This window comes from Felis catus, chromosome B3, assembly GCF_018350175.1.
Source record: "Felis catus isolate Fca126 chromosome B3, F.catus_Fca126_mat1.0, whole genome shotgun sequence".
Classification (NCBI taxonomy): Eukaryota; Metazoa; Chordata; class Mammalia; order Carnivora; family Felidae; genus Felis; species Felis catus.
In genome coordinates this window covers 72116782-72137500 of record NC_058373.1, presented here as the reverse complement: position 1 = coordinate 72137500, position 20719 = coordinate 72116782, and the positions used below count along the sequence as shown (strand labels likewise).

General features: G+C 40.8%; 1 protein-coding gene across 7 annotated transcripts in view; it reads left to right on the top strand.

Annotated features, from left to right (window-relative positions):
- The window catches only part of CHD8 (chromodomain helicase DNA binding protein 8), a 62646-nt gene that overhangs the window by 13676 nt on the left and 28251 nt on the right, over nucleotides 1–20719 (top strand). For 3 of the 7 annotated variants that reach the window (XM_019832775.3, XM_019832774.3, XM_011283119.4), the window contains exons 2-9: nucleotides 6275–7334; nucleotides 8194–8565; nucleotides 9293–9678; nucleotides 11075–11189; nucleotides 19245–19427; nucleotides 19508–19576; nucleotides 19937–19992; nucleotides 20505–20622. In XM_019832775.3, the coding sequence (XP_019688334.1) occupies nucleotides 6492–7334; nucleotides 8194–8565; nucleotides 9293–9678; nucleotides 11075–11189; nucleotides 19245–19427; nucleotides 19508–19576; nucleotides 19937–19992; nucleotides 20505–20622 (2142 nt within the window). In that variant the 5' untranslated portion in view covers nucleotides 6275–6491. Of the gene's footprint in view, nucleotides 1–465; nucleotides 561–844; nucleotides 866–6274; nucleotides 7335–8193; nucleotides 8566–9292; nucleotides 9679–11074; nucleotides 11190–19244; nucleotides 19428–19507; nucleotides 19577–19936; nucleotides 19993–20504; nucleotides 20623–20719 lie in introns of those variants that run through there. The other 4 variants (XM_011283120.4, XM_011283123.4, XM_045059660.1 and 1 more) reach the window with 4 other exon arrangements.

Sequence of the window (20719 nt, the reverse complement as noted above, 5' to 3'; positions counted from 1 at the left end):
CATATTCCAGCAACTAGGCTGACTCATTCCCATTATGGTGTTAAGATTTGGCCCTTTTTAATGGGGAGTGGGATCCGGTATAGTCACTATAAGAGAGGGATAGACAGGGCTGCTAGAAGGTAGGGGATTCATTGGGAGGCGGAGTTGGCATAGTGTGGAACCCTCCCTCCCAAGTTTACGCTCTTTGGTGTGCAGAATACAGTGTAGGTGGTAGGGAATTTAATCCCCAGGACTACTTTCCCGCAGCAGGAGATTGTGCTTCTGGCCAGGCCCCTTTTTTTTCAAGCAAGCTGCAGGCTTCGCCTCGGCCCTAGAAACCGGATAGGCCTCTCCGTGCGTTCTCAACCTAACCCGCGGTGGCGGGGGAGGGGGAAGCTCTCTCTAGTCCCGCCCTTTGCGCTGTTTTGCGTCCTTGCGCCTTTGGTGAGTGGCAGTAGGGTTTGGCCAATGAGGATGTGGGGCGGGCGGGAGCATCAAGTTAGGTTGCGCAGGAGAAGGGGGGGGAACTGGTGCTGGAGAGACAGCGAGAGGGGCGAACCGGCCCCCCACGGCCACTGCAGGTAAAGGCACCTCTCTTACCCCGCTGGGGTGAGGCACAGCTTCTTTTCTCCTTCAGGTTTTGCCGGGCCTCCCAGCCTGTAGCTTCCGCCCTAACATTGCTCCCACCCGGGCATCCACACCCCCCCTTCCCCCCCCCCCCCCCCCGCATCTTCCCGTCTTGGCCATCCCCACCCTGGAGGGCACCCCGCTAGCTCCCTCCGTCAAGTGCATGTACCTCATTTCCATTTTGGAGGCGCCAGTTGCCTGAAATCTACCCCCTTTGCTGTATGGGCCTTCCTGGCACCAACCCCGGCAGTATGAGCAGGTAATGTACCCGGGTCCCCGCCACCCCCACCTCCAGTAGCGTTTCCCTCTCAATCAACCCCTCACTTCCTTACCTTTTTTCTTCTCTTCTTTCATATGAGTACATAATTTTTATAGTTTCTCTTTTAACCCCTGAATATACGTACATGCTTTTAGCTTTCATAGTTGCCTATTTTACTTTCTTTCCCTGTTTATTCAGAAAGGCTCACTTTACCAGCCATGTTTGCCCCCAAATGTCTATACCTCTGATTGAGGTGCGAGTGCTTTTTTCTTCAGTAATTGGGAAAACAGAAACAGAGTAGCCACACATTTGGCATTGGGAATGGTGAAGATATAGAAGATGGCCTAGGATCCTGATCTTCTTGAGGAAATCTTTTGAGTGGCTCCAAGTTGAGAGCTCCATTTCTTAGGGTCTGTGTCCTTCCATCCTGATCCCTTGCTGACCCTAAATTGTGATTACATTCACCTTGGATGCTTATTTCCCATTTCTTTATAAGATTTGAGACTCCTTGAGTCTTATAAATGTCTCCATGGTACAGTTTTTAAATTCTTCTTTTCAAAAATTACGTTGGTGATTTTCATTTTAGGCCTTCCGGTTATTTCAAGGGATTTCTCATTTAGATTGAGCTGCTTCTACCTATCTTGTGTTTCAATAACATGTGTATATGTCTGTCTTCAGCTGATCCTCTTGAAAGGATACAGTTTCCAATAACAACATTTGTACTTTGAAGTAGAATAGTTCTTTTCCAAATCTTTGAGCAGTCAAAAGGTTAACTGGGCATGGGTGGTACTTTCTGGAAGTGCATATTACCCAAAAAATGTCAGTATTTGTCACTGTGGCATTAGTTCATTATATTCTAAGAGGGTGGGCAGTACAGATAAGTCTGGAGAATGGATGTTTGTAGTTCATTTTATGTAATTTTATCTATTAGACAGCTAGACTAATCTCTGTTGCAGTGTTTCTCATCCATCGTAAACAATAAATTATGATAAACTCCCTTTTGAGAGACCATAAGAAATCTTATCCTACCAGAGAGATGTTTGGTAACCCTTCTAAACCAGGCATGCTTCTTCTCCCATCACCCTCCCCCATCTCCCCATCCCCCGGTTGCCTTTTACAGATCTTCAGTGGCCAAGATTTTGTTTGGTTTTACTTAGTATACCTAAACAATGAGATGTGTTTTCCTCTTCCATTTGATAAATATAAAATTATGACATTGAGTACACATTTCCAAACTGCACATACTTTTCAGCCCCTAGTTGAGAATCACTGCTTTGTTGAAAGGTATGGGGAGATTGCAATGAAAAGTAGATAATAGTATGAAACAAAGTCCTTTATGATCAGACAAGGTGTTTTTGAAATGGGCCAGGAGAAGGAGACCTGTAAAATAAAAACAGGAGAGTTGAGACTCTGTAGATTCCTTAAAAAACAAAAACAAACCAAGAAGAGCTATAGTAAAGGTGATAAATCTGCAGAAGAACATCGGTTTATCCTTACTTCATGGAGGAGGAATAGTTGGAGGTGAAATGAAAGGCTATTGTATAAAGTATTTGTCTAGCATTAACTGACTTGTTATATGGAGATGATAGATAGGTAGCCTTGTATTCTAACTTACTAGCATGTTCCATTTCTCCCCATCTCCTACCCACCCCACCAAGGTTTCTGTCATTAGTTTAAAATTATAGTAAGTGATCGGGCGCTTGGGTGGCTCAGTCGGTTAAGCGGCCGACTTTGGCTCAGGTCATGATCTCGCGGCCTGTGAGTTCAAGCACCGCGTCAGGCTCTGTGCTGACCGCTCAGAGCCTGGAGCCTGTTTCAGATTCTGTGTCTCCCTCTCTCTGTGACCCTCCCCCATTCATGCTCTGTCTCTCTCTGTCTCAAAAATAAATAAACGTTAAAAAAAAAAAATTAAAATTATAGTAAGTGATTTAAGTGCAATCATCAAACTCTTGTCTTTCCTTTTGAGCATATACATATGTTTCTGTTTGGGGCAGTGATAGGCCAGGACCAGCTTTTCATTCTCGCTATGAAAAAAGGCTGATATGATTTCTTTATCTAGGCAGTTGTTTTACTGAGGGATATCTAAGTGCTTCGTGTATTTGAATGCTTAACATCTACTTATTGTTACTACCAGGATTTCAACCATAGAAAGAGAATTCATGTGATACATGAGCTTGGTAGAATAGACCAGATGTGGATATAGCCAGGATGACCCATGAAGTAGGAATAGATGGAGGGGTGAAGAAAATTAGAGGTATGTTGGGAGAAGGTTTCATCTTTTGAGAGTCAAGGACAACTTAAACATGGGAGTTAGAAAAGAAGCAGGAGACTAGGATTAAAAACATACATACAAGATGAATTAGGTCAGTAGAGGTGAGTTGATGTGACGGGACTGAGAAGTGGTGAAACTTGGTGGTGTGGCATTAAGTCACTGGTGATGTTTTTATTTTTGATTTTTTTAATGTTTATTTTTATTTTATTTACTTATTTTTAGTGTTCTATTTATTTTTGAGAGAGAGGGGGACAGAGAATCCAAAGTGGGCTTTGCACTGATAGCAGCGAGCCCAGTGTAGAGCTGGAACTCACAAACCATGAGTTCACTTTGGCTCATGACCTGAGCCAAAGTTGGTCGCTTAACTGACTAAGCCACCCAGGTGCCCCCTTTTTAATTTTTTTTTAAAGTTTATTTATTTTGAGAAAGAGAGCATGAGCAGGGGGAGGGGCAGAGAGAGAGGAAGAGAGAGAGACCCAGGCAGGCTCCATGCTGTCAGTGCAGAGCCTGACACAGGACTCGATGTCACAAACTATGAGATGTTGACCTGAGCTAAAATCAAGAGTCAGACGCTTAACCATATGAGCCACCCAGGCGCCCCAGTGGTGATGTTTTTAAACTATTGGGCCCAGACTGAACGAGGGGAAGAAGAAATTTGGCTCAAAAATTGGGGATGGGGACAAATGACAAATGCACTGATTGACCTTTGAAAACTTATACTTGAGTTGTATGAGGGTAAGGAAATATTTCAGAAACTGTTAGCCTGCGTTTTTCCCATGAAAAAGGTGAGATTTCTGTCTGTGATTGAACTGCTGTGGAGGAAAGGAAGAGCATTTGGAGGCATAAATAGTAAGGAGTACTCCCTCTGCCCCAGTAAGGAGTACTGGAAAGGACAAAATTGCCCATGGAAGAAGAGGCAGTTTATAAACTTCTAAGTAGTGGAAACTTGTGTTATAGTTTTTATATGACACCTAACTGTTAGATTTTTTTTTTAGTGCAACATCTGTGACAGCGAATAGGAGATGAAAGCTAGCAGCAAAGTAGGGCATAACTAGAAAAAAGCTGATGTGGTTAAAACTATTGAGTAGATTTTTATTAAATCAAGAAATATGTATAACTTTTCTGATTGTCATTTTGAGCAACTTTGGGACAGACATTAAATAGGAGAGGCTGGAGTGAGTCGGTGGAATAGTTTAGCCAAAAGTAGGAAGTGATATGAATCCTGGGGGAGATGTGAAGGGTATACAATTACTGAAGCAAGGGAGATCTTGTTTAACATTGGTGGAGATGCCCTGTGTACACTATGATCAGTCTATTCTCTTTGTATCTGGGTTTCGGGGATATTTACCCACATTATATTGTTTTATAACAGTAACTGGAATAAGTTGAGGGGAAAAATAGTTTGTGGGTTGTGTGGAAAATTCTTTAGTAAAGTCTGCGTACTGTGCCACTGACAAGTTGTTTCTCTGGTGTCTTTTAAAAGTTAAGACCGAAGGTCTTATCAAGCAAGGCTTTCCTGAATTGTCAAGTGTTGACATCATATACAAAGAACAAAGGCCAGTTTTTCATGCATTTTAGCTATATGGTTGATGTACTTACAATACCTTGCTTTAGTTGTAACCTATTCTAACATTTTTATGAACTTAAATCCTCAGACTTGGATTTAGTAAACATGCTTTCAGTTATTTGTAGGACAGTTTTTCAAGACGGGAAACTACTGTCTCCTCTTAGAATAGGGAGTACTATAGAATTTTTGTAAGGACTGAATGGTTCATTCCGTATACTGCAAGCACATATATTAATTGGTTAACTATTTTTTTGAGTAGCTACCATGTATGTGATATCCTCCTGGTTCTTTCGGGATCTGCAGATAAATAAGATGTGGTTCCTACCATCCGGGAACTTTTTGTCTCTTGGGGAAAGAGCAGCTGGGCTACCATGCAGGATTGTGCAGGGTGTGCATTGCACATATTCATTATCATCATTGATAACATGTTTAGTATGACAATTTCCAGCAGATGGCAGACAAGCATCTTAAGGAGCAGGCAGCTTTTTATAATTTGCACAAAGGAACATTTGGGCCTTTGGAGGATATGGGCAAGAGACTGGTCATTTTAGTTAACTATTAAATATAAGTGCTTTAAATCAGGTGCGAATAACACTGGTGGGTATTTAAGGAAGGTGGGAGGACCAAGTCATCACAGATTGCTTTGTGGTTAAAGGGGTGGAGGTTCAGGGCTCTTTTAGAGTAGAAGGAAGATCTTTGAAGGTGGGAAAGATTTCAGATGGGAGAGATGCTTGGGAGTGGGGGTGGGGTGTTCTAGGCAGAAGCTACAGCATAATAGGCAAAGTCATGCAGATAGGAATCACATTAGGGGAACTGTGTAGTCTAGTTGGCCTGGAATGTAGGGTGTATATAGGAAACGATGAGAGAGAAAGTTGGGAATATAAGTGTAACTAAAATGTACAATTCCTTGAGTTTTTTGCCAAAGAAGTTTTTGATCTTAAATATGAGAAAGGGGGGAAGGGACTTGAGAACAGAAATAGTATGCATAGATTGATATGTTAATTAGCACAAAGTTTGGGAAACTTCCTGGGTAAAATTACACTATAAGTGTAGCAAGATTATACTGTGAGCTTTAGTTAAAAGCGGTTATTTTTGCCAGTAGTAAGTAAAAGCATATAAAATACAAGGGAAATTTATGAAATACAATATATTCAGAAACCTTTATCTACATTCAGAAGCCTTTATCTACATTCATTGAAATGTTGCTGGTATCTTGTAAAGCTCTGTCAACTTAACCTCAAATAGAAGGCGAATGAATGTTAAATTTCCTGATCTCTACCCAAGAATGATAATTATAAAGAAATGGACACAGACAGCAAAGCTCTTGACAGACAGAAACTTCAGAGTGTGTAGGTGTAAGCCCAAAAAGGGGGTTTTATTTCTTTTATAGATTTAGTTTGAAGCAAAAATGTGGGTGTTCTCTCTGCCGTGTCTTTGTCCTCAGATTACCTCACGTTTCCCTCTTTTCTTGTTCTGATGCCAGTTGATATAAAGGGTAGTACCTAAGAAGGAGAGATTTTCTTTGAGGGCACCAACTTTGCTTATTTTTCATTTGTCTTCCTCACAACAGGAGTTTCACCATCTTCCTCTGAAGACCTAGCCACCTTGCTCCATGAAGGTCAGGACAATCTGACATGCACTTGTTTCTTGCCTCTTTTTACCTGAAGAGTAGTCCTCTTCCATTGTGTACATTTTTTTCTTAATAGGGGAGGGGAGGGGAGAGCCAGTACCCCCCCTCCCCTTCCCTCCCTAGACCTTGGGGAAGTACCCTCCATTGCTTTCCCAAGATGGCAGACCCCATCATGGATCTGTTTGATGACCCAAATTTATTTGGCCTGGACTCTCTGACTGATGACAGCTTCAACCAGGTCACACAAGACCCCATTGAGGAAGCCCTTGGACTGCCAAGCTCTCTGGACTCCTTGGATCAGATGAACCAGGAAGGTGGAGGTGGTGATGTGGGGAATTCATCAGCAAGTGACCTGGTCCCCCCACCAGATGAGACAGCCCCCACAGAACTTCCCAAAGAATCAACAGCTCCAGCTCCAGAATCTTTAACTTTGCATGATTATACCACTCAGCCCGTCAGCCAGGAGCAGCCAGCCCAACCTGTATTACAGACACCGACGCCAACATCAGGACTTTTGCAGGTCTCCAAGAGCCAGGAGATCCTGAGCCAAGGGAATCCTTTCATGGGTGTCTCTGCCACAGCTGTCTCTTCCAGTAGTGCTGGAGGGCAACCACCTCAGTCAGCCCCTAAGATTGTTATCCTTAAGGCCCCACCAAGCTCCTCAGTCACTGGTGCCCATGTGGCACAAATTCAGGCCCAAGGTATCACCAGCACAGCTCAGCCCCTGGTGGCTGGCACAGCCAATGGTGGAAAAGTTACTTTTACCAAAGTGCTAACCGGCACTCCCCTTCGACCAGGTGTTTCCATTGTCTCTGGTAATACAGTGTTGGCCGCCAAGGTCCCTGGGAACCAGGCTACTGTTCAGCGCATTGTCCAGCCCAGCCGACCAGTAAAGCAGCTGGTCCTACAGCCAGTTAAGGGTTCAGCTCCTGCTGGAAACCCTGGGGCCACAGGGCCCCCACTGAAGCCTGCAGTTACACTGACCTCTACACCTACCCAGGTGACTTGAGTGAAAGGGGGAGGTGAATTTTGGTTTAGTAGAGGGCCCAGCAACTGTGTGAGAAGAGAGCACATGAGACCAATCTCTAGAAAATCCTGTTTAAATTCTACCTTTGCTTTCTTTTTTTTTTAAAGTAAATGTTGACAACCCCGTATTTACTACTTACTAGATGAAAGCAGTTAATGTTAACATTTTTTGAGCTCTTATTACATGTTTACACTGTGCCTAGCTGGTGCTGAACAAGACAGACACAGTCCCTGTCCTTACAGAGCTCACGGTCTGCCAGGAAGGCAGACATTAAACAAGAATTCATAGTACTGTATAATATAAAGTTTTATGAGAAATATTGGATGCTGTGGGAACAGTCATTATTTATTTATATTTACAAGACTTACAGAAGCCATGTATATGTTTTCCCTGTTCTTACTGAGATTGTCCTTTATCCAGTGAAAAGGCTTGTTTCTATTGTAAGAAAGTAGAGGTTCTAGCTTCTGAATAAAGGGCCAGATGAGTTTGTGGGGGAGGGGGTAGTATTAAGATAAGTAGGATCAGAGGAAAGAAGGTATGAGGAGGCTGGTTATAAAGACTTCGGTTCTAACAGACTGCCAAAAAATGGAATGACTACCTTAGAAGATAGCCTTCTGTGAGGAGTTTGTCAAAAATAGGGCCTGACACTCACTGGGCAGAGGTGATAGAAGACTCAGTCAGGACAGCTAGGAGGATGGACAAAATAAAATGTACTCTGTCTTCTGACTCTCAGTTTTTATGGTTCTAGGATGAGGAAAATTGGTGTAAATATTTAAGAGTATACCATTCTTTAATGTCGTGCCTCTCTTGCAATTTCCTTTCTTCACTCTAGGGTGAATCGAAACGCATCACCCTGGTCCTCCAGCAGCCACAGTCTGGAGGTCCCCAAGGACACCGGCATGTCGTTCTAGGGAGTCTACCAGGCAAGATAGTGTTACAGGGCAACCAGCTGGCAGCCCTGACTCAAGCCAAGAATGCTCAGGGGCAGCCCGCCAAAGTAGTAACTATCCAGCTGCAGGTGCAACAGCCACAGCAGAAAATCCAGATCGTACCACAGCCTCCATCATCGCAGCCTCAGCCACCGCCACCACCCTCCACCCAGCCAGTGACACTCTCCTCTGTGCAGCAGGCTCAGATAATGGGGCCGGGACAGAGCCCAGGGCAAAGACTTTCAGTACCGCTCAAGGTGGTGCTGCAGCCACAGGTGAGACTTCCACAGGGAGCAGGGAGGACCAACCTCCTGGCCCCTTGCTGTCACCCTCCACAACCACTCATTGTTGAATGTGGGGTCACTCTAGAGCCACGCCTCTGAACTGAAATGCAGTCTTTTTCTTCCTTTTACCAGTGGAAATTTTCTTTTAATTATGTCATGAAAAGATTTGAGGGTTATTGTTGGGTTCGGGTTAAGAGATGATTTGTCTAATATAAGTCTTTGAACTGTTTTATTTACAATCTTTTCCTACTATTGTGGAGTAAAAATGAATGGCAATATTCTTTCATTTAAAAGTTGTTTTAAAGAGGCCAGGTGATTGTCACTCCTCCCTCCCTCACCTCTCCCACCGCCCCCACCTCCAGAAAGGTAAAGGTAGGCCAAGAGTAGAATTTGAATTTTTTTACTTTTGGTCTAGCGATTAGTATTGGTTATATTGTTGGAAAATTTTCTAGAATAATGGAGATGGGTATTGACATTAGAAGCATGTCTAAAGGATATTGAAGTTTGGCATAATTCTTGCCTTTTCTCATCTCTTTCCCACTAAAAAACACCTTTGTTTGTCTGTTTAAATGTGTCTAGGTTCAGTCAGACTTGGTCTGAATCTGGTTCTTGAGGAATTAGAGATCAAAAGTTTCTAGCCCATCTGCTTTAGAGCTGGATTTTATTTAGGCCACGCAGCTACAAGCATGTTGAAATTTTAGTGTCTTTATTTCTGTAGGCTGGTTCTTCCCAAGGGGCCTCTTCTGGGCTGTCCGTAGTTAAAGTTCTGAGTGCCAGTGAAGTGGCAGCTCTGTCTTCACCAGCAAGCTCTGCTCCTCATACGGGGGGCAAGATAGGAATGGAGGAAAACCGCAGGCTGGAGCACCAGAAGAAGCAGGAGAAGGCAAATCGGATTGTAGCGGAGGCTATTGCTAGGGCCCGCGCCCGGGGTGAGCAGAACATACCTCGAGTCCTAAATGAGGATGAGTTGCCCAGTGTTCGGCCTGAGGAAGAAGGTGAAAAGAAACGCAGGAAGAAGAGCAGTGGGGAGAGGCTCAAGGAAGAAAAGCCAAAGAAGAGCAAAACATCGGGTACCTCCAAAACTAAGGGCAAGAGTAAGCTCAAGTGAGTACAACCCTCTGCTTTTTTGTTGGGGCCTTGGAGGGCAGTGTACTTGTTTTTAAATGAAAATTAAGGTTTATGTTTATTATTGTTTATTTATTTTTGAAAGAGAGAGCGCAAGCTGGAGAGGGACAGAGAGAGAGGGAGACACAGAATCCGAAGTAGGCTCCAGGCTCTGAGCTGTCAGCACAGAGCCTGATGTGGGGCTCGAACCCATGAACCGCGAGATCATGACCTGAGCCGAAGTGGGACACTTAACCTACTGAGCCACCCAGGCACCCCCAGCGCACTTGTTTTTAAATTAATTGCTAGAGCGTGTGACTCTTGATCTCGGGGTTATAAGTTTGAACCCCCGCATTGGGTGTAGAGATTACATTAAAGAAATCTTTAAAATAAACAAATAAGTAACTAAGTAAGTAAGTAAGTTACTGTTGAGAGGAACTACTTGTATTTAGCAGCTACATAGTTCAAGGTAATCTGTTTGTCATAGAGGATAATAAGGCCTTTCTTTTCTCTGACCCAATGCTTTTATGATTTGTTAAACAGAAATTTGCAAATTAGCGTATTTTGAAAGAGAAACACCAAGGCACAGGAAAGATAGCCAACTATTGTGTTGGGAATTATGTTAAAAGTTGACTATGTTTGTATATGTCTTCCTGATGTTATATCGCTGTGGTGTGAGATTTCTCACTATCTCCCCTACCACCCACATCAGTAAAAGAGCTGCTGGAGATGTAGCTGCCCTGTTCTTGCATCTCATCTGTGAACTAGAGAAGATTTCAGCAACGAGTGTCAGCCTGAAGCAGTGTTGTCAGAACCAGGGCTTGTCACGTTTGAGCGTCCCCTCTTTCTCATCCATGTCTTGTAGCCTCATTCCTTTCTCCCTAACTTCTACCCCTGGGAGTCTTCAGGCTTTGTGGTGGAATTACAATAATGCTTTATATTTGCAGAAGATTTTTCAGCTTTTAAGAAAAAATTCACGTGTCCTATCTTAGTTCATCCTCAACAACTGTCAACCAGGTATTCTCATCAGTGTTTATTGTATAAATAAGGAAGCTAATGCCCAGCTAGTGACAGAACTGAAACTAAAAGTGAGGCCTTGCAGTTCTTGGCCCAGTATTTATTCCACTGTCTTAGCCACCTTTCTTCAGGTATTTGTGAGTACAGTAGTAGCAAGGATTTGTCACATCTGATGTAAAGGTCAGCCCGTGGCTTAGATACCCCAATATCTTCTTTTTTCAGACACCTTGCTCAATAGCTGTGTGTCCCCTCAACTGAAGAGCTAGACACTTCTATCAGGAAGTTTCATTCATATACGATGGGTTAGGTTAATTACATTTTTTATCTCCTAAATGAATTTGGCCCTTACTGAAAATGAATTTGGTTTTTCCTTTTTTAGCACCATCACCCCTGTGGTGGGTAAAAAGAGAAAGCGTAATACTTCATCTGATAATTCAGATGTAGAAGTCATGCCTGCCCAGTCACCCCGGGAAGATGAAGAAAGCAGCATTCAGGTAAAAGGATCCCAAATGAACGTAGTAGATAAATCATGTTTAATTCTGGCAGACAAACCAGGAATAGATACGAGAGACTATGAGCCTATGTACATTTTAAGAATTTTTCTATAAGAGAGGTAGGCCTAAAAGGTAAAAGAGGTGGGGCCTGGTCATGGTCGTCTCTTTTAAATGTTGAGGTTTTTTTTAGCTAAAAAGCAATTACTATACAAATAACAATACTCATTTCCAAAATTCTAGTGTTGCAAAAACTAAGCAAGTATGAAGTAATGTGCATGGTTGTTGTTATGGCTCTGTCAGTACTTTGGTTTCTCTTAGAACTGTCCATCTATCTATTTGCCTTACCTTTTCTACACTTCAGGGTTCTGACTCTCTGAACTGGGTGCGTAGGCACAGTGTTTTTTCCTACCTTTTGAAGATGAGAAACATTGAAAGAAAATAAAAGAAGCTGGACCAGAAGCTGGACTAAACTTAGTCCTCTGTCTCTCATTGTTGCTTTACGGTACCACCTTTGGCTCTAGTTTCCAACCATACAAAGAACCTGGTATTAAGATTTGGGAGACCCATGGTTCTTCTAAGTAGCACTGTGGGCCTGGCAGATTTACTTAGCTTCTATGTCTATGTCTGTGTCTGAATTTTTCCTTAGTAAATGAAGGTTTGGACTAAACGAACCTTAAGTGCTTCTCTAGCTGTTAATATTTATAAATGCGTATCTTCTTTCTTGATACACGTTCAGTACATTGGCTAACTGATACCTGGGTTTTTCTGGGGAAATTAACATGTGAGAATAGCCAAGAAATTACTGAAAAGAAAATTGAGGCAAAAATTAGCTTTAACAGACATTAAAGCATATTATGATATAATAATTACTAAGAGTTTGGAATCAGAGAAGAAATAACATTAATAAAGATAATAGAGGGGCACCTGGGTGGCTCAGTTGGTTAAGCTTTCCTGCTTCGGCTCAGGTGATGATCTCAGTGGTTGTTGAATTCGAGCCCTGCATCAGGCTCTGCACTCTCAGCACTGAGCATGCTTCTGATTCTCTCTCTGCTCCTTGCTCGTGCACTCTCTCTATCTCTCTCTCTCTCTCCAAAATAAATAAATAAACATTTAAAATAAAGAGAATAGAGTCTAGAAATAGATTCAAATGGTTATGAGAATTTAGTATATGAATTTAAATGCCATTTTAAATCAGTGGAAAGAAAAAAATATTAAATTATGTTAGAACAACTGGAAAAAAATTTAGGGAAAAAAAAACTGGATTTCTTGTGTCATTCCTCAAATAAATACTAGTTTAATGAAAGGTCCAAATGTAAAACTTGAAATCATGAACTTTCTATAAAACATGGATGGATTTTTAAAATAATTATCAAGTAAAGTAGATCTTTGTAAGGGGGCATTAAAATTCATAATTCATAAATGGAACATTTATTTGACTATATAAAAATTATACGTGTATAACAAATAATTCTACAAATAATGTAGTGGCTAAGAGCATAAACTCTGGAGCAAGAATTCCTCGATTCTCATCTTAACTCTACAATATTGTCACTTCAGGCAAGTTTATTTAACCTCTTGGTGCCCCAATTTCCTTATTTCTAAAATGCAAGTAATAATGCCTACCAAGTAGAGTTATTAGGAGTATTAAATGTAAGCATTTATGAAGGACAGAGAACAGTGCTTAGTTCATGGTAAGAGAGCATAGAAAGAGTTATGTGTGTGTATGTTAAATAAAGGGCTAAATTAAAAAAGTAAAGGCAAATCGTTGTAATACAAGAAATACAAAATTTTAAAGGTGGTGGATTAGTTTGCTAGGGTTGCCATGATAACATACCACAGACCGTGTGGCTTAAACAGTAGAAATTTATCCTCTCACGATTCTGAAGGCTTAGAAGTCCAAGATCAAGGGGTCGGCAAGTTTGGTTACCTTTTAAGACCTCTTCCCTTGGCTTGTAGATGGCTACTTTCTCACTGTGTTCTTACCTTGTCTTTTCTTAGTGCATAAATCCCTGGTGTCTTTCCATGTGTCCAGATTTCCTCTTCTACGGATGTCAGTCGAGTTGAATTAGGGTCCACCCTGTCAGTCTCATTTTAACTTACTTCTCTAAAACTCTTGTCTCCAAATACAGTCACATTCTGAGGTATACTAGGGATTAGGTTTTCAACATAAGAATTTGGGGGGATATAATTCAGCCCATTATAAATGGTAATGCCAGTGTTGGCAGTGGACTTAAGGAACAGCAAGCAGCTGATGGGAGTGTTGAAACAATCTTTTTGGTGAGTCAGTGTTTCAGTATGTAACAATTTGAAATGTCAGTGCCTTTTGACTCGGTGATTCTGCATCTAGGAAACTCAAAAGTATGTAATGATGTATGTGTATCATAGCAATATTTGCAATAGCAGAAATGTCCAAAAATTCACTGTCTGTGGTGGAGAAATAGTTAATAAAATTCTGAAAATCCATGCACTAGAACACTACATGGCAGGGAGCCTGGGTGGCTCAGTCAGTTGAGCATCCGACTCTTGGTTTCGGCTCAGGTCATCATCTCGCAATTTCATGATATTGAGCCCCGTGTTGAGCCCACGCTGTGCGCTGCCCACATGGAACCTGCTTGGGATTCTCTGCCCCTCCCTCACTCAGGCTGTCTCTGTCTCTCTCTCAAAAAAAAAAAAAAAAAAAAAAAAAAGGAATACTACCTGGCAATTAAAAACAATGAAATAGATGGGGCGCCTGGGTGGCGCAGTCGGTTAAGCGTCCGACTTCAGCCAGGTCACGATCTCGCGGTCCGTGAGTTCGAGCCCCGCGTCAGGCTCTGGGCTGATGGCTCGGAGCCTGGAGCCTGTTTCCGATTCTGTGTCTCCCTCTCTCTCTGCCCCTCCCCCGTTCATGCTCTGTCTCTCTCTGTCCCAAAAATAAATAAACGTTGAAAAAAAAAAATTTAAAAAAAAAAAAAAAACAATGAAATAGAGGGGCGACTGGCTGGCTCAGTCAGTAGAGCATGTGACTCTTGATCTTGGGGTCTTGAGTTCAAGACCCACTTTGGATGTAGAGATTACTAAAAAGAAAGAAAGACAAATAAAGCATTAAAAAAAATAAAGGGGCACATGGGTGGTTCAGTCAGTTAAGCATCTGACTCTTCATTTCAGCTCAGGTCATGATCCCAGGATTGTTAGATTGAGCCCTGTGTCGGGCTCCGTGCTGAGCATAGAGCCTGTTTGGGATTCTCTCTCTCCTTCTCTTTCTGCCCCTCCACTGCTTGTGCGTGCACTTGGCTTCTCTCTCTTAAGATAAAATAAATATTTAAAAATAAGATAAAAACAATGAAGTAGAGTAGGTGTGCTTATTGTGGAAAACTCTCCATATTAAATGAAAAAAAAAATCTAGGTGTAGAATAATATATATACTCTCTCTTTAATAACATTTAAAGAGTGTGTGTGTATGTGTGTGTGTGTGTGTGTGTGTATACAAATAATACATGTTTATACATCCATTTTTTTTTTTCCTGGAAGGATGCACAAATATTTTTAGGAGAATGTTGGAGAGTAGGTGGGTCATGATTACCGTGCTCTCATTTTTGTACGTTGGAACTTTTAAACCTCATGACCATTTGCCATTTTGTTTTTTAGGTTAAAAAAATATATATGTGAGAAAAATTACAGTAGGGCACAGAAGTAGACACTATGAATATCTCCCAGTCTAGACCCCAGCCTCACAGTCCCCCACTTCTCTTCCCCAGAGGTAACCTCTGTTACCAATATTTTGTGTATCCTTCCAGAAATATTCTTTACTTTCATGAACATTACTTCCACTAATAGGGAATATTGTATTTATATGTACTTTTCTATACAGTCCTTATTTTCTCCAACAATATATCTTGGAGATTATTCTTCATCAGGAAAGATCAGTCTAGCCCACCTTCTTTGTATTATGAAAATTTGAAATGTACACCAGAGTAGAGAGGTAATTTAATGAAGTCCTGTATTCCACCACCCCAAAAATTCTCTTGTACTCACTTCAGTTAGACTACCCTCTTCCCATAGGCAACCGTTGTTCTGATTTCTCTTTACCATAGATTAAACTTAACCTATTCTTGAACTTCATGTAAACAGAATGACATAGTATGATTCCATTCTTTCAGCATAATGTTTGTCCATTCTTCTATTGATGGGCATTTGGGGTGTTTCCTGTTTGGACCTGTTGTGAATAAGGCTGCAGTGAACAGTCTTAGTCGTACTTTGTGGACACAGGTTTTCATTTTTCATAGCTAAATCTAAGGAATAGCATTGATAGACCAGAGGGTAGTTATACATATAAACGTATAACTTTGTAAGAATCTGTCAACTTTTTTTAGTATTATTTTATTTTACATTTATTTTTGAGAGACAGAGAGAGTGTGAGTGGGGGAGGGTCAGAGAGAGAAGGAGACACAGAATCCAAAGCAGGCTCCAGGCTCAGAGCAAGCTGTCAGCACAGAGCCCAACACAGGAGAGAGAAAATCCCAAGCAGGCTCAGCACTATAGGGCTCGAACCTATGAACCATGAGATCATGACCTGAGCTGAAGTCAGACCCTTAACTGACAGAGCCACCCAGGCGCCTCAAACGTCTGCCAACTTCTAAAGTGATTGTGTCATTTTACATTTTCACCACTAATGAGAGTTCCAGTTCCACATCTTCAGTATTTGGTGTTGTCAACTACCCCATTTTTTTTTTCTTTTTTTCTTTAAAACAGAGAGTGGGTGCAGTGTGAGAATGGGGAGGGGCAGAGGGAGAGAGAGAATCTTAAGCAGGCTCCATGCTCAGTGCAAAGCCCAACATGGGACTTGATCCCACAACCCTGGGATCATGACCTGACCTGAAATCAAGAGTAGGACACTCTACTGACTGAGCCACCCAGGCGCCCCTACCCCATTCTTTTTCTTTTTCTTTTTTCTTTTTCTTTTTCTTTTTCTTTTTCTTTTTCTTTTTCTTTTTCTTTTTTTCTTTTTCTTATTTTAAAACGTTTATTTATTTTGAGAGAGAGAGAAAATGTGCACATATGCATGCACGATTGTGTGAGCAGGGGAGATTTTTAAACATTTTATCTGGAGAGAAAGAGAGTGTGTGTGTGTGCTTGTGCGTGGGGGAGGGGCAAAGAGAGAGAGAGGAAGAGAGAATCCCAAGCAGGCTCTATGCTGTTGGCGCAGAGCCCAGTGCGGGGCTTGATCCCAGGAACTTCAAGATCATGACCTAAGCTGAAATCAAGAGTCAGACACTTAACCAACTGAGCCCATTCTTTTTAAATAGTTCTATAACAGTGGCGTCTAGGTGGCTCCGTCGATTTTGGATTTTGGCTCAGATCATGATCTCACAGTTTGCGAGTTCGAGCCCTATAGTGAGTGATGAGCCTGCTTGGGATTTTCTCTCTCCTCCTCTCTCTGCCCCTCCCCTCCCACCCTCAAAAAAAAAAAAAAAAAAAAAGAAGAAAGAAAAAACCTTAAAAACAGTAAATAGTTGTGTAGCATTCCAGTTTGACTGTACTGTAATTTGTTTAACCCTATTGATGAGCATTTAGGTTTTCTCTGCTCTTCTACTACCACAAATAATGCTACAAAGATTTGTATACATGTTCAGATTTATTTGTAGGCTAATACCTTTGAAGTGGAATTGCTGGACCAAAAGGTAGTTTCAGATTTTCTTTTATAGAGGTTATGTCCATGTGCATTCTCACCGAGTTCCTCTTTCTTTTTTTTTCCTTTCTTTTTTTTTTTTTTTAATTTTTTTTTTTCGACGTTTATTTATTTTTGGGACAGAGAGAGACAGAGCATGAACGGGGGAGGGGCAGAGAGAGAGGGAGACACAGAATCGGAAACAGGCTCCAGGCTCCGAGCCATCAGCCCAGAGCCTGACGCGGGGCTCGAACTCACAGACCGCGAGATCGTGACCTGGCTGAAGTCGGAGGCTTAACCGACTGCGCCACCCAGGCGCCCCTCACCAAGTTCCTCTTTCAATATTTGATCAGACTTTCTGATTTTTGCCAGTCTGTTAGGTGAAAAAAAAAAAAGTATCTCCATTTAGTTTTCAGTTGTAATTGTTTTATTATTATGAGTGTGAGCATCTTTTTACATTTAAGACCTTTTTTTCCCACTGTATCCATGTTATTTGCATATCTTTCTGTTGTGTTATGGATCTTTTCTTAGTTACTCAAAAGAACTCTGCTTAGGATATGTATCATGTGATGTTTTCCTCCTCAATTCATTATTTGTCTCAGCTTTGTTACGATATTATATAAATATCTTAAATTTTGCAAGGTCAAATTGATCAATTTATTAGAAACACCTTCCCTACTACAGGATTATTAAAAAATTCTTCTTCATTTTCTTTCAGAAATGTTACGTCTTTTCTGGGGTGCCTGGGTGGTTCTGTCATTTCAGCATCCAACTCTTGATCTCAGCTCAGGTCTTGATCTCAGGGTCGTGAGTTCAAGTCCCATGTGGCGGGGGTGGGGGAGGAAGCTTGAACTTAAAGAGAAAAAGAAATGTTATATCTTTTCTTTATAAGATTTTTAAGATCTTTTAAATCTTTTATTTTTATGTAATTTAGTTTCACCCTCTAGATGGATGGCCATTTGTTTCCATTCCCATTTATAGAATAATCTACTTTTTCCTCACTCATTAGAGGTGCTATTTTTATTATGTTCTAAATCCACAAAAGTATTTTAGTCTATATTTGGACATTATTTCATTGACCTGTTTGTCTTGGAGAGGTACCAACCTTTGTTAATTAGTATAGCTCTATATTGTCCTTAAAATCTGGTAAGGCCAAGCACACTTTTTAAATTTTTTCTGGTTATTCTTAAATATCTTTTTCTTTCTTTGAATTTTGGGATCAGCTTATCTAATTAAGAAGTTTTATTTTGTCCAATTTATGTAATTAGGATTGATTCTTCTTATTCCAGAACAATGTATTTTACTATTTATTCAAGTTTTTTTTAAGTCCTCTGGGAGTGTTTTAAAGTTTTTTACATATAGATTTTATATATTTCTTACTAAATTTAATTGTTTAGATAAATAATCTTTTTGTTTTCATATATAGCATCTTTTCTTTTATATATTTTATGGCTCAGTCTATATAAGAATGATATTGATTTTTTAAAATTGGTGTTATCCCAGGGAAGTTTGCTCAGTATCAGTAGTTCGACATCTGATAATTCATTTAATTCTTCTGGGTTTTTCAGGGGTATAGTCATGATTGAAAAATAATTTTATCTCTCCATCCTTCCCAGTTTTTTATCATGAGCTATAAAGTATTACTTAAAAAATGTTTTGCTCAGCCACTTGAAAGAGTAAGGTAAATCTAAATGTATCGATACAGAAAACATCTTTAAGAAACATTATTAACAGAAAAGTGGCAGAACAATACTATAATCATCACATGGTATGATTCTATTTATTAAAACAAAAAAACCTAGAATGAAAAGAAACAAAAACTAGAAACAAAACATTCTTGCACCTTTGCACTTCAGGTTTGCTCCTTGTGGAAAGTACATTGCACCTTGCAGGTTGAGTCCTGTTGCAGTTTATTAGAGCTTCTTGCCAGTAGTACCCAGGTTACTTTCAGGTGGATTCTTGTTCTTTGATTTAAAAAAAAAAAATTCAGGGGCACCTGGTGGGTTGGTCAGTTAAGCACCTGACTTCGGCCTAGGTCATGATGTCGTGATTCGTGAGTTCGATCCCCACAACTGGCTCAGTGCTGACAGCTCGGAGCCTGAAGCCTGCTTCCAGATTCTGTGTCTCACTCTGTCTCTGCCCTTCCCCTGCTCATGCTCTGTCTCTCTCTGTCTCTCAAAAATAAATAAATGTTAAAAAAAAAAAAAAATTCAGCAGATGAATAGGAATTTGGTACATAAAATAAATTACATCACATAAGTTGGTAAATAAGCTCTTTATCTTTTGGTTTGATTTTTCATAGGGATTTTAGAGTAAAGTCTAAGTATATGACTAAAGGCAAATAGTTTTTTAAAGGTTTTCTCTTTGAGAGATCTATACAGTTATTTTAACCATTCTTGCCTCTACAGAAGAGACGCTCAAACCGCCAAGTTAAGCGAAAAAAATACACAGAGGATCTGGATATAAAGATCACAGATGATGAAGAAGAAGAAGAAGTGGATGTAACTGGTCCAATAAAAACTGAGCCTATCCTCCCTGAACCAGTGCAGGAACCAGATGGCGAGACTTTGCCTTCCATGCAGTTCTTTGTGGTAAGCTGAGAACTTAAGCAATATGAGAGGTTGTCCTGCTCCTCAGAGTCTCTGTTGACTGACTGCATCTTTTGCTACAGGAGAATCCCAGTGAAGAAGATGCAGCCATAGTAGACAAAGTGCTTTCCATGCGGATTGTGAAGAAGGAGGTGAGGCCTTAACCTTTAATGTCAGCTCATAATGCTACATTCACAGACTTTATTTAATGAGCACCTTTGGATGTCAGGATAAATTACTGCAGTGTAATTATGAAATATGGTGGAGGCAAATTAGCTAGAAAATAAGAACTGTTTTCTTGCCTCCTCTTTTGCTTATCTGTTTAAAATGGATGAAGGCTTATTTTTTCCAACTATGAGACCTCTTATATTGAAGTACCAGATTAGTTCTTTAATCCCTCAGTCAGTGATATACTTGGGGCATTGGTATGAAGCTCTACTAGAAGTAGTGGAATTTAAGGGTTATTTCTTTGACAAATAAAGTATTAATAACTATAATGTTTTTCTTCTCAGCTTCCTTCTGGACAATATACTGAAGCAGAAGAATTCTTTGTCAAGTACAAGAACTAGTATGTGATCCGTGCAAAAAGCTTTTCACCCTAATCTCCACAGGGTTGTAAAAAGTTCTCCTGTATAGTCTTTCCTGGGTGGGAATATGTCCCCTTTTTGAAGTCTCCTAGCCTAAGTTGTTTTCATTGAGGAAAATGTCTATTCAGAGAGAAATTCAGGAATTGTCATGAATCTTACTATTCCTGGCAGGAAGGTAGGATAAAGGTGATTCCTGATAAAATCTTTTGTGATCCTCTATACCTTAGTCTGACACTAAGACCTTGCTGCTCAGACTATGGTCCATGGACCAAAAGAATTAGCCTCATTTGGGTGCTTGTTAGAAATGTGTACTTTCAAGCCTGCCCCAGACCAGGTATTTGTGTGCAAAATCAAGTTTAAGAAGCACTAACCTAAGAGACTATCTCCCACTTAAACATGTTGTACTCATTGTGCCTGCTTCTGGCTAATCCCCAAACCTAGCCAACCACCTCTCCTTTCTCACACCATGACTGGCTGTTTCCATCCCCTTCAGCTCCTATCTGCACTGTGAATGGGCTACCATCTCCCAACTAGAGAAGGATAAGAGAATCCATCAAAAACTAAAGCGCTTCAAAACCAAAATGGCTCAGATGAGACACTTCTTCCATGAGGTAATTAGGAATAGGTATTACCTATCATTTATTTCATAGAAGCATAAATTACTGGAGTCAGCAATCTTGACTGATTCTTCAAGGTTTATAGTTGCTT